This window comes from Lycium barbarum, chromosome 4, assembly GCF_019175385.1.
Source record: "Lycium barbarum isolate Lr01 chromosome 4, ASM1917538v2, whole genome shotgun sequence".
Taxonomy (NCBI): Eukaryota; Viridiplantae; Streptophyta; class Magnoliopsida; order Solanales; family Solanaceae; genus Lycium; species Lycium barbarum.
This window is the reverse complement of record NC_083340.1, coordinates 6,099,247-6,112,130: the sequence shown is the minus strand read 5'-3', so window position 1 is coordinate 6,112,130 and position 12,884 is coordinate 6,099,247. Positions and strand designations below refer to the sequence as shown.

The 12,884-nt window shown below is 36.1% G+C and overlaps 1 protein-coding gene across 1 annotated transcript; it reads left to right on the top strand.

The window, feature by feature from the left end:
- The first annotated feature begins 6,918 nt into the window (after nt 1-6,918).
- LOC132634994 (B-type cell cycle switch protein ccs52A-like) lies at nt 6,919-12,259 on the top strand. Its single transcript, XM_060351198.1, has 10 exons — nt 6,919-7,497; nt 8,158-8,280; nt 8,394-8,498; nt 9,462-9,641; nt 9,741-9,803; nt 9,899-10,093; nt 11,249-11,350; nt 11,464-11,526; nt 11,653-11,721; nt 11,806-12,259. The coding sequence occupies exons 1-10, from the start codon at nt 6,922-6,924 to the stop codon at nt 11,857-11,859; spliced, it is 1,530 nt and encodes a 509-aa protein (XP_060207181.1). The 5' UTR covers nt 6,919-6,921; the 3' UTR covers nt 11,860-12,259.
- The last annotated feature ends 625 nt before the right edge of the window (nt 12,260-12,884 follow it).

The window sequence follows — 12,884 nt, the reverse complement described above, 5'->3', positions numbered from 1 at the left end:
GGATGAGTTGTTAAGATCAAATCCAGGTAGTACATGTGTAGTTAGGCTTAGTGATGAGACATTTGAAGGTGGAAAAAAATGTTTAGAGGATTCTACATATGTTTTGATGCAATGAAGAAGTCATACTTAGCTGGTTGTAGGAAGTGCATTGGTTTGGATGGTTGCTTTTTAAAGGGAATCTCAAAAGGTCAATTACTTGTTGTTGTTTGTAAAGATGGAAACAATCAGATGATGCCACTGGCCTGGGCAGTAGTTGAGGTTGAGAACAAGCACAATTGGACTTGGTTTATTAGAATTTTAAAGGAAGATCTTCAGCTGGGAGATAGGACAGACATTGTTGTTATAACAGATATGCAGAAGGTAAGATTTAAGTGTTGAATTCACTCAATTTCATAACTCTTGGCAGTTTTGTTCTTTTACTTTACTAACTGCCTGTTTTTTATTCCTCACAGGGTCTTGAAAGTGCCATAAAAGAGTAGTTGCCCAATGTTGAACATAGAATGTGTGCTAGGCATGTTTTAGCCAATTGGTCCCAAAAATACAGAGGCCTTGAGAGGAAGAATTGCTTCTGGAGGTGTGCAAAGTCAACTTTTGAGTCTCAGCTAAATGAGAACTTAGACTACATGAAACTTTTGGGAGAACAATGTCTTAATAAGTTGATGTACTACAACCCTGAAAGGTGGAGAAAGGTTTACACGAAATATACCACAAAGTGTGACATTATAGACAACAACATGGCTGAATGTTTCAACTCTTGGATACTGGTTGCAAGGCATAAGACTGTAATAACTATGCTTAAAGAAATAAGAGTCAAAATGATGAAGAGAGTAGGACAGATGAGGGAGTTTTGTGACAGTTGGATTCATGACTTTTCTCCAATGGCATTGAAATTTCTGACAGAGCATACTGCAAGGTCTATGAAATGCAGTATTGAATGGAATTTTGATACAGGGTATGAGGTTCTTGAAGGTCATTTTAGACATGTTGTGGATCTGACTAGACAAACTTGTTCTTGTAGAGCATGGATGTTGAAAGGCATCCCATGTCCTCATGCAATTTCTGCTCTTCACCACAAGAGGTTAAACCCAATGGATTACATTTCTCAGTAGTATTCTAGAGATACCTATATGAAGACATATAGCTACTTTATTCAACCAATTTTGAACTTGAAGATGTGGCCACCATCCACAAATCCTACTGTTATACCACCTGAAGTGAGGAAGATGCCAGGCAGGCCTAAGACTGTTAGGAGGAAAGAGGCAAGTGAACCAAAAAAAAAAAACAGGAAAACTCTCCAAAAGGGGGGTTGAAATGACATGCAGTAAGTGTCATACCCCAGGTCATAATAAAAGGAAATGTCTTAGAGAGCCTACAACTGCTGGCCCAAGTGCAAGTGCTTCTGCTGGCCTAAGTTCAGTTGCAAGTGTTGGCCCAAGTGCAAGTGCAAGTGCTTCTTCTGGCCCAAGAAAGGCACCTGCTCCAACTGGTAGAGGAAGGGGTAGGCCAAAGGGATCAACTGAAAAGGTAAATAATTTCACATACTTCATGTACAGTTCAGTGTTGAACTAGTTGCTAATATTTTGGTATAATTTGTAGAGTGTTGCTACTAAAAGGCCAAAGATGGTTGGAATGGGAGTGTTGCACACACAAAGTGGAGCAACTATCATCAATGTAAGATTGTTCTATGTTTAACAATTAAATAACATTTTCTGAAATTAAGTACCACTAACAAGTAGTTCTATTCATTTGAGCAGCCTGGATTGCCTAGTGAAAGGGTTCGAAACATCAAATCTAGTGCAGTTGTCACTGGTGAACTGCAGCACAAAACAAGTGGTGGTGTGAAATGGCAAGAAAGACAAGCTATGACCTCCAGGCAGCTTCAACAAGGAAGGAACAAAAAGCAGAGTCAAACCAGGACTAAAGCTGTACAAATGAGCCAAGGCAGCACCACTGTCTTGTGAATTTGACCATTCTTGCTTTACTAACTGTTTTTGGCAGCTGTGACTGCTTTGTGAATTTGTTTATGTAGTTTTTAAAAACTTTGTTTAGGCAGCTGTGACTGCATTTGGTTGGGGTTAACTACAGGCAAAATACATCAAATCTATATTTTGGGTACAGTTTAAGTTGTGATTTGATGTACTTTGCCTTAACTATATGTAGTGGTTTGGTAGATATGACTGCATTTAAGTTTGTTTTGGGCAGCTGTGACTGCACTTGAATTGGCAGCTGTGATTGCATTTAACGTTAGTTCTTGTCTATGTAAAGTCACTCTCTTTTGATCAATGGGTATGCAGCTGTGACTGCATTTAACGTTAGTTTTTGTCTATGTAAAGTCACTCTCTTTTGATCAATGGGTATGCAGCTGTGACTGCACTTGAATTGGCAGTAATAAGCTGTTTTGTTTGATTTTATCGTTGGCAGTTTTGTTAGCCTTAATTGTTGGGTTGAATGGCACTGATTTTGTTCAGTTTTGGTCAAGTCTTGGTACACTTTTTGAAGTCATTGTAATCTATTTTCAGAATTCAAGATTTTGACCATTTCCTTTGGCTTCTTTAAGTGAGGTGGTTGGTGGTTAATGTTTCACCCAATTCTTATTTAATCATAGTTCTTTCACTAATTCTCATTGCAACCCCTCAAACCAAAAATAACTACCATCCTAACGACATTTGAGAAGAAGTTAACAAAATCATACGTTGACAAGGATGACTTTATATTTCCTTCCCATACTTTCCAATTCCTTCCAAACCACGACCATGAAGCGGTTGTTCTTCACAATGTTCACGTCTACTATATGCAATATAAAGTGGGTGCATATAAGCGTCTTTGCCAAGGATGGAAGACGTTTGTTGATGACAACGGACTGCAAAGAGGAAATGTTTTGGAATTTCAAGCTTGCGAGGTCAGCGGGCGCATATGCTTCTTCGTTAATAAGAAGGCACCGGAGATCGTAATTATAGAATAGGTCTCTTTATTTCTTTTCATGTTTTATGACTTCGATTAATTAAAGTTCTTTCAATGTTAAATGAAATTTTGTCACTGTTTTATGCCTTATACTTACTAATTTTGCAAAGCAATTGCACAAGACTAAGAATTACACAACAACAACATTACAGCCAACATTGCCATTTCATTTCACAAAATGCCAACACTAACAAGTTGTTTACAACACTAACAAGTGTAACCCCGCTAACGACATGCCAAACTACAACAAGAGCTTAGGGCAACTTCATTGAAACACCTCTAAAAAAAAAGTTTTGAAATAGAAAACTTACTACTACAATACAAATACACAATAACGAAATCAAAAGAACTTTCTCCCTTTTCTTGGACTTAGCCAACTTGCTCTTCCACTTCTTCTCTTTTTCCTTCATCTTCTTAATGTCTTCTCCAAAATTTTCTAGTTGAATTTCTATGTTGTTCATATCAATTTTGCTTTCCACCGAGTTTGTTGACGGAGAAGGCTTGTAATCATCTTTTCCAAAAGCCTCCAATGATGCTTCAAGTTCACCAATTCTTCCCACCAATTTAGGAATAACAAATTTGGATCTTGGATCAATGTCAGCATCCTTCCAAAGATAAAAATCACATGATCTAGCGCCCTAAAATGTAATAAAATCAATAAAAAAAATCAGTCTTTCAACTCTTCAAAGTCCAATATTTGAAAGGCAAATTCACTTCTTCAAAGTTCAATTTTTGAAATAAATTTCACTTACACCATAATATGGACAACTCCAATATCTTCTACCAGGGTTCCTTGGGGTCCAAGAAGTCAACAATGGCAAAAGAAATCCATGTTTGCATCGCACATCCTTCAACTCATGATCATCCTCTTGCTTACAAAACTTATTTAAGCCTATTTTAGCCATTGTATAACAATCTTTAACAGAAAAGAGAAAAAAAAAATCAAATTAACCAGACAAATGCAAGAGTACAACTGCGAAATGAAAGAGTACAGACAAATGCAACAAAAAAAAAAAGGGTGAATCCGAGCGATTTTTACAGCTGCGAATTACAACAATACTTGAGCTTATACAGTAGAACAAGCTAAATAAAGTTGAATTTAGTTACCTTTGATTCAAAAACAACTGGTCTTGAGCTCCGATTTGGGCGTGTTCTTCAGCAAATTTAGGGGAGTGGGAGTTAGGGTTCTAAACGGGTATGGGTAAATGTGGGTGGGTGAAGTAAATGTGGGGTGGGTGAGAATTGGTTTGAACCGTATTATTAATTACGATTTATCAAGTTATTTTCCATTTTTTTAAAATTGTAATGGCCCTTTTTACAGCTCCAACGCGCTAAAAAATGTAGACAAATACGCGCCTGATTTTTGGTCCGTGGAGGGGTAATTTAATTCACTTTTAACAAGTTAAGGTGTGTAATAGGTCGCTCGTATAGTTTAGGTATGATATCGACATTTCGGGTATAGTTCAGGGGTGTTTTGATGTATTTTGCCATTTATTCCATGTTAAAATAATTTAGGGAGGTAATAGGACCTCCCGTAAAGAAAAGGTGTGTCCATGGAAATTCGGTCATAGGTTGGGGTATTATGCCTTTTTCTTATTACCAGGCAATACTATTTAGAAAAAGGCAGCCCCGTGCACTAAGCACCCGCATATGCGCGACGTTTGGGGAATGATCGGACAACATAGATATATTGTACGTAGCCTTACCTTGCATTTCTGCAAGTAAATAATAATTATAATTATCTTTTGAGTGACCTAATTATATAATAAGTTTTTAGCACCCATATAGCATGGTGAACAACGAAGTGGGTTGAACACCATGAAGTCTCAGATTCAATTTTTTGCGGAGGTAATCGGTGATTTCTTTCAATCTATTGAAATCTTGGTGTACAGAATTACCAGAAAGCTCGTGGAATCGATCTAAGTGTGCATAAATTGATCCAAACACCACACTTATAAAAAGAGATCATGTAAAATTTTATACACCATCAACAGCGTGTAATTAATTATTTAGAGGACCAAAGCTACATGCATTTTCCTTTTTGTCTTTTTTGTTAACCCTCAGGAAGATTCCTCAATTACTCTATTGTTATGCCAACTACAATGGAGCATCAATTTATTCCAATAACTTGTCTTACCAAATTTTTAATATTTTTAAATGTCAACAAACCAATGATCAATTTGACGAAACGATTGTTTCAACTCAAACTAATGATTCACTCCACGCCAAGGGTCTAATTTACGGCAATTCCTACCGACAAACTTCAATTTTATAATTTAACATGAGATGGAAATAATCAGACTCCACATTCAATCACCCTGAAAATTCAAAGAGAATACATCACTTAACAATAAACATAAGATATGTGTCATGATGTGTTTATATGGTGTAAATATTGAGTGCGGATGTTTTTTGTATATCATCAGCATTCAGCTCAACTTGATTGCTAGGAAACTCTTGTCTTGATCTCCTGCCTTTGCTTCAATGATATTGTAACTAGGAGTATAAAAGAATAATCATTTTAATATTTTTTTTGTGATAATTAACAAGCTCTTGCTTTTTACAAAGAACAAATACAATTTTTTGGTTTTTGTTTGAACAAATACAATTATCGCAGATAATATACTCACTTAAACTCATCCTATTAGTTCAAAACACAGGCATTTACCATTTACCCCAACAATTTAAATATCTTTTTTTTCTTAACTAAATCAGCATACTAAAACAAAACATTTTAGAAAGAGCATTACACCGTTTCGGTATTATTATATGCTATGTATTTGTTGAACGCCAATAAAATCGTACTTAGATATGTTTGGAGGGAGGTAAATCAGTGTGTCGATATTATAGTAAATGAGGACACAATCATGAAGAATTTTAATAATCTATAGCAATACATTTAAGATCACGAAGTTTCTTCGTCTGGCAGACATAAGCCGTGTTTTTTCTGAACAATTTTCAGATCTTTATTAAATTTGTTTTTTCACTATATTAAAGAACTATATTATATTCCCACTTTTTGTAATATTTGAATAAAATAAGGAGCTTATTGTTCATGTCAAGACAAGACGTTGGTTGGTAGGGTTGCCGAGCTAACTAATTTGTTCTTACATTAATTGTAGTTAGTAAAAGTATTAGAAGTAATACTTACGGGTGACAAAATAGCCCAAGAAAACATAATTTGTCCAATCTATCTAAGCTTTGGGCAAGATAATAAACCACATATTTATTAGTTCAGCTCATTTTGATAATTTTTTTTTTTTTTTTTGTAGTTAGACTAAATATGTAGCCTAATGAATCAATAAAAAAATTTGTCAAATTTTTTTAAGAAATTTTTCTGATTCGATAGAAGAAAATAATTAAATAAATTGTAATTAAATAAACAAAAAACAAATTGACGCATTAAATTCTGATTCATTGTTTAGCCTATATTAACTCAACTCATTACAACTCATGGAGGGGAGCCTTAACGTAACTGGTAAAGTTGCTGCACGGCTCACAACCTCTTACAGAAATACAAGATAAGACTGCGTACAACAGACCCTTATGATCCGATCCTTATTCAGACCGCACGCATAATAGAAACTTAGTGTACAGGATTGCCCTTTTTTTTTTATTCATTACATCCCAAATTACCTTTGGACAAATTAATAATCCACTCATTTACAATTTGACTCAATTCAATCATTGAATTGAAGTCCCACTTCCCAATCCTTCTACCAATAGGGAGTATTTAATTTCCTAATTTATGAAAAAGAAAAGAGGTCCCAACAGTGCGACATCGTCTTTCACGTTGCAGTAATAACTTTCCTAATTAGGAACCCAATAAAACCTATCTTAATTTTCCCGCAAAACTCCCTTCCTCTCAGTTAATGATTTTCCCGGGAAATTTTTACTACAACAGTAACATTAAAAAAAAAAACACTAAAATATTATTATTACATCATTATTTTCGTCGAAATGTCATTAAATTTTCTCAACCTTAGATCTCTTTCACCTTCTTCTTCATCTTTCTTTCTTTCTTCTTCATCTTTCTTTCTTCTTCGATCTACTATGGAAAATTCCACATCATCTTCACTAAACACACAAAATAATTTAACTCCAAAAACACCATCAAGAACTAATCAATTAATTCCAGGTTTTAATTCATATCACCCATCACCATCAAGAACAATATACAGTGATCGTTTTATTCCAAGTAGATCTTCATCTAATTTTGCACTATTTGACCTACCATTACCACCACAATCATCATTATCTGAAGATTCAAACAATGCATATACTACACTGCTTCGTTCAGCTTTATTCGGGTCAGATTGCGGGTCGGTTGTTCCACCCGTTACACCTGACAAATCTTCGGGTTTGAATTCAAGAAACTTGCAGATTTGTAGACCCAATTGTAATATTTTTCGGTATAAAACTGAGACCAGGCAATCTTTACAGTCATTGTCGCCTTTTGGGTTTGATGATCAACTTCCGGGTTTTAGTCCTAGCCCGGTTAAAACGACCCGGAAAGTTCCAAGATCGCCTTTTAAGGTACATTTGTTTATGGGTTTTGTGTAAGAATGTCATATGTTTGACCCCTTTTTTGTAATCTTGATTTTGCTTATGTAACACTCTATTTGGATTTTGCATTACTGTTGAACCACTAGTTTGGGATTGAGGTGTAATTGTTGTTGTAATGCTTTTACTTTGAGTACTCAAATATGGGATTATTTTTTTTAAGCTCAATTGAGTTTAGGAGAAACAAGTGAATTAGTTGTGTTAGAATGTCATATGTTGTATGTTTGACCCTCTCTTTTTTAATCTTGAATTTGCTTATGTAACACTCTTATTTGGATCTTGATTAGTTTCGAATTGAGGTGTAATTGTTGTTGTAATGCTTTTATTTTGCGTACTCAAACATGGGATTTTTTTTAGCTCAATTGAGTTTAGGAGAAACAAGTGAATTAGTTGTGTAAGAATGTCATATGTTGTATGTTTGACCCTCTCTTTTCAATCTTGATTTTTGCTTATGTGACACTCTTATTTGGACTTCGCCTTCCTGCTGATCTGATTAGTTTGGAATTGAGGTGTAATTGTTGTTGTAATGCTGCTTTTTTTTGGGTACTCAAAAGTGATTTTTTAAGGTTGTTTTAGTGTACTAAATTTCAATCTGAAAGGGCTTATTTTAGCTGCTTGTTTGGTTTTCATTAGGTATTGGATGCACCGGCACTGCAAGACGATTTTTACCTGAACCTTGTGGACTGGTCTTCGCATAATGTGTTAGCTGTAGGGCTAGGGAGCTGTGTGTATCTATGGCATGCATCTAGTAGCAAGGTGAGTTTATTGGTTCTGATAATTTTCTGTATTGAAGTGAATTTAGGCGACTCATGGTCGATCATAGTGTTCAAATATAGATCATTTAATTTCTACTGGAATGCTTTGTGCAGGTAGTGAAGTTGTGTGACCTTGGAATTGATGATAGTGTTAGTTCAGTTGGTTGGGCACAACGGGGTACGCATCTTGCTGTTGGAACAAGTAATGGCAAAGTCCAGGTGAGATTTATAAATTCCATTACTAAATTCATATACTTATCTTATAGGAAATTATATGCGTGTGTGGAAGACATATGGTCACCCACTTAATCTGGAATTTGTTCTGCTCATTCGGAGGAAAGTGCATATCCTAGCACTAGTGTTATTGTCAGATACAGAAAAGATGTCTTCACAAGACTAACCTGAGTTTCTTTTTCTGCATTTGTCTCCATTATTATATGAATAAATTTAGACCACCTAATCTATTCTTACCTAATGAGGAAGAAGGAGCATGGGGATTGAACAGTTCTGCGGAGGACTTTTCTCTCTGCAATTTTTGGGAATTCCATATCAATGAGAATCTTTTTAAGGCATTCTCTGTGAAGTCGACATACCGTTGCTTATGATGGTCACAATCAAATTACCAATGAACTTTACAATTCAACATAAATTTCAATTTGAAAAGCTAGTTTCAGTTTATGAGTTCAAAACTTGCCACCGAACCCATAGCCATTTTAGTTACTGGGTTTGCAATTAATACATACTTAATGGATTTCCTAATATAAATACAAGGTCTAAGCAAAAGCTATTGGGTTTGTCGAACTCTTACCCTATATCATAGCTCCGCCCCTCAGTAGCTTCACAATAATCTGAAGTTCACAATAGTATACCGGCATATAAACTTGTATCAAAAGACATACTTTGGTGGTTTCATTTCCTTGTCTCCTTTGTTTTTCAAATTGGGCTTCCTAAATTTGGAAAAAAAAAAGTGGATCTCTACAACAAGAACTACTATCTCTCAATCCTTAACTAGTTAAAGTTGGTTACATTAGTCCTACAGTTTATTGGATGGGACTCAAATTCTCTAAACTGCATGCACAAGAATTTGAATTAAAAATCAATTTGAGTTACCATATCTTAGTTGAAGATGATATTGACATTTAAGTAATAGTGTTTAACTGGTCTGAACATTCCTCCGCATAGTTATGGGATGCCTCGCGTTGTAAGAGGGTAAGAACCATGGAGGGACATCGATTACGAGTTGGCGCACTGGCATGGAGCTCGTCTATGCTATCTTCAGGAAGCCGAGACAAGAGTATTCTTCAGCGTGATATACGTGCTCAAGAAGATCATGTCAGTAAGCTGACTGGTCATAAATCAGAGGTGAGAATTCCTTCTTTCCTCTGCTTGGTTAACATCTTCTTTTCATCAGACTTCCTTTCCTCCCTTTTCTGTTTCTTAATAGCAACTACCTATCTGCAGGTTTGTGGGCTCAAATGGTCTTATGATAACCGTGAATTAGCTTCAGGTGGAAATGATAATAGGGTGTGTGGTTAATTTCTTCAACTAAAGTTTCTCATGATGCTTTGTGGTTGATTTTCTGCATTTTAGTTGACTTAAAATAAATCTTGATGTCCCAGCTTTTTGTATGGAACAACCATTCAACACAACCTGTGCTGAAATACTGTGAGCATACTGCTGCTGTAAAGGCCATTGCATGGTCTCCCCATCTCCATGGGCTTCTAGCTTCTGGTGGTGGCACAGCTGATCGATGCATTAGGTTCTGGAACACCACCACTAATACACATCTCAGTTGCATGGACACTGGCAGTCAGGTATTCCCCCGCTATAGCATCCAATACCACTTTTATTTTTCTGCCCTTCTGTTCATGCTTTCTCATTCGATAACATCTTACCGTATAGTAGTCCTGATAGTTTTCCCAACAGCCACCACTTTGCTACCTAATTACATTATCAGAAGAACAATTTTGCTTTTAGTCCTCCTGCCCTATTCTTCATTCTACTTGGTAATAGCTGGAGAGTTGTTTGCCTCATTTGGACAGCAGAACCAATGCAAAGGAACCACTAGGTGAATGATCCATATTATATACTTTCTTGTTATTGGAGCTGCCACCTACTGTGCTGAAGAACCGGGTTCTTCAGACACTTAACAAGAAGTAAACTGCGGAATGTAAAAAACAAGGAATTTTACTGTGGAAAACTCCTTGCTCAAGGGAGTGAAAGAGCACGACCTACCGCAGTAGGATTTGCCCAAAAACTTCACTAACTCAAGCAGTTTTAGGTTACAAACCAATAACCAAAGGGACTATGAACTTAGTACATTTCGCCCCTACAATTCACCTAATTGTAGCTACCCCTTTCAAGACTAACTTTTGAAGGTCTTCCCTGTTTTTTCTGTTGTTAAATTGACCAGAGTAAGTACTTCACATCTTAAAGAGAAGAATGAAACTTATTAAAAGAAGATGTAATTGTCAAGCACAGAGAAACAGAGGGGAAAAAAGGAGAGACTGCTAGAGGCATGCAAGCACCTCCTTTCCAACCAGAACTTGAGAATTTAATAGTCAATCAAGTTTACCACAATTACTTGGAGAGGGAAAAGTGCGCCAAAATTTAAGCATCATAAAAGGTGGATTCAGTGAGTAAAGACGCATCATAGGCACCAGGGGTGTTGAAACTCCAGATTTCTGCTCTCTTGTTACCCTTGGAAAAGTGGCTTTAAGAGGAGCAAAACTCTAATTTCATTGAATATGTATGTGTCTGTGAGTTAGGGAAGGGGGAGGGGAAGAGACTGTACACTAGAAAAATTTACATGGTTGTGCAAAAATAGTTGTATTTCCAAACAAGGAGCTAGAATAAAAGGTTCTCCCAACTGTCCTTCCTCCCCTTGTTGTCTCTCTAGACAGTTTTGAGTGTTCATATTCGCAACTGCAAATCTTTCTAATATCCAAACTATGTTGATACCCTGGCAGGTCTGCAATCTTGTGTGGTCTAAGAATGTCAATGAATTAGTCAGCACACATGGTTACTCTCAAAACCAGATAATAGTTTGGAGATATCCGACAATGTCTAAGGTATGTCAATCATTCAGCTGGCTTAGCTGTAAACTTACAGGGATAGTCATTCATTTGTTTGATATATTGTTCTTTTACTAGTTTGTTCACAAATTCTGTTGCTGTTAATGCAGATAGCAACTCTGACAGGCCATACATATAGAGTCTTATATCTTGCTATCTCTCCAGATGGACAGGTATATGAGCAAAAAATGTTCATTGTCTGTTCTTTTTTCCTTTTTCTTTTTTTAACTTTTTTCAGTGCAGCCGCAGCTTCATTTTTGTTGTACGTATAATTCTCTAACTGATGTTATCCTCTGCAGACAATTGTAACAGGAGCAGGAGATGAAACACTTAGATTCTGGAATGTTTTCCCTTCTCCCAAATCTAAGGTAAGTCTTATGCTAAAAGACGATAAATGTCAGTTTGCTTCTTGGTTACATTCATCTTACATGTGAATACTGTTATCCGTGCAGAACACCGAGTCTGAAATTGGTGCAACTTCGCTTGGTAGAACTCAGATCAGGTGATAAATTGTAATTATTTTCCACTACTAGAAATTGTTCCCTCAAGAAATACAATCAGCACAGCGACCGCACCACATTTTTCTGCTCGATGGAGCGGCAATAAGTTGCAGGAAGCTGGAAGGCTAAACATGCAACTGATCAGATGATCTCTGTCATCTTGCAATTTATTTTGAATCAATTATTCTTTTATTATGTCATGAGTGTACAGTTGGAGATGTTATTTTATTCTCATTAACATCTCTTATTCATCCTGTAATATATGGGGAGAGTGAAAGAGGTTCTTTTGTTAGGGAAATCTAATGTAAGGAAAACCTCAGATTCTTCTTGTAAATAAAAGTTAAAGTATACCTTTTTTCCTCGGATTCATGAATACATACTGAGCAAGCTGTGTTTTATTTACAGATATCCTGTGTTATTTGACTAAATCTCGTTCGAAAAGAGTCAAAATAACAGTTGTAATGGACTATAAAACCAAATTTCCTTGTACTCTGGTAATATCTGCTGTAAACAAATTGGATCTATGTTTTTTTACTCATCTCCTCTAGGTTTTTGCCTGATTAGTTATGTATAAAAATGGCTCATCCCAAAGAGCTGGATTAATTTACGGAGTCGAGTTAAGATAGAAAAAGAAGGCAAAAGAAAATAAAAGAGAGGAAAGCATATGAGCAATGACAATGGAAGATAAGTGGAGCCACTCTGCCTTCTATAAAGTGAAAGAGAAGGAGCTATGGAAATATTCTTGGTGTAATATAGAGGAAAAGCACAATTTATTATCCAAGACAGTGAAGGAGGCAGGAGTTTCACTAAGACAGTTCATCATCCACTATACATTAAAAAAGGTTAACCTTTTAGATTGTCTCGGATGGACCTCCTCTCGCCCCTCTAGCTTTGTCTCTGCTTGTTTATGCTAAATCTCAGCTGTAACAATATCTCTTTCATGTGTGTTTAGTTATATTTTTTATTTTGATTTCAGAACATGACGGTTAGTAATTGATCGATAGTAAAGCTCAAACAAAAGTAGCATTTCA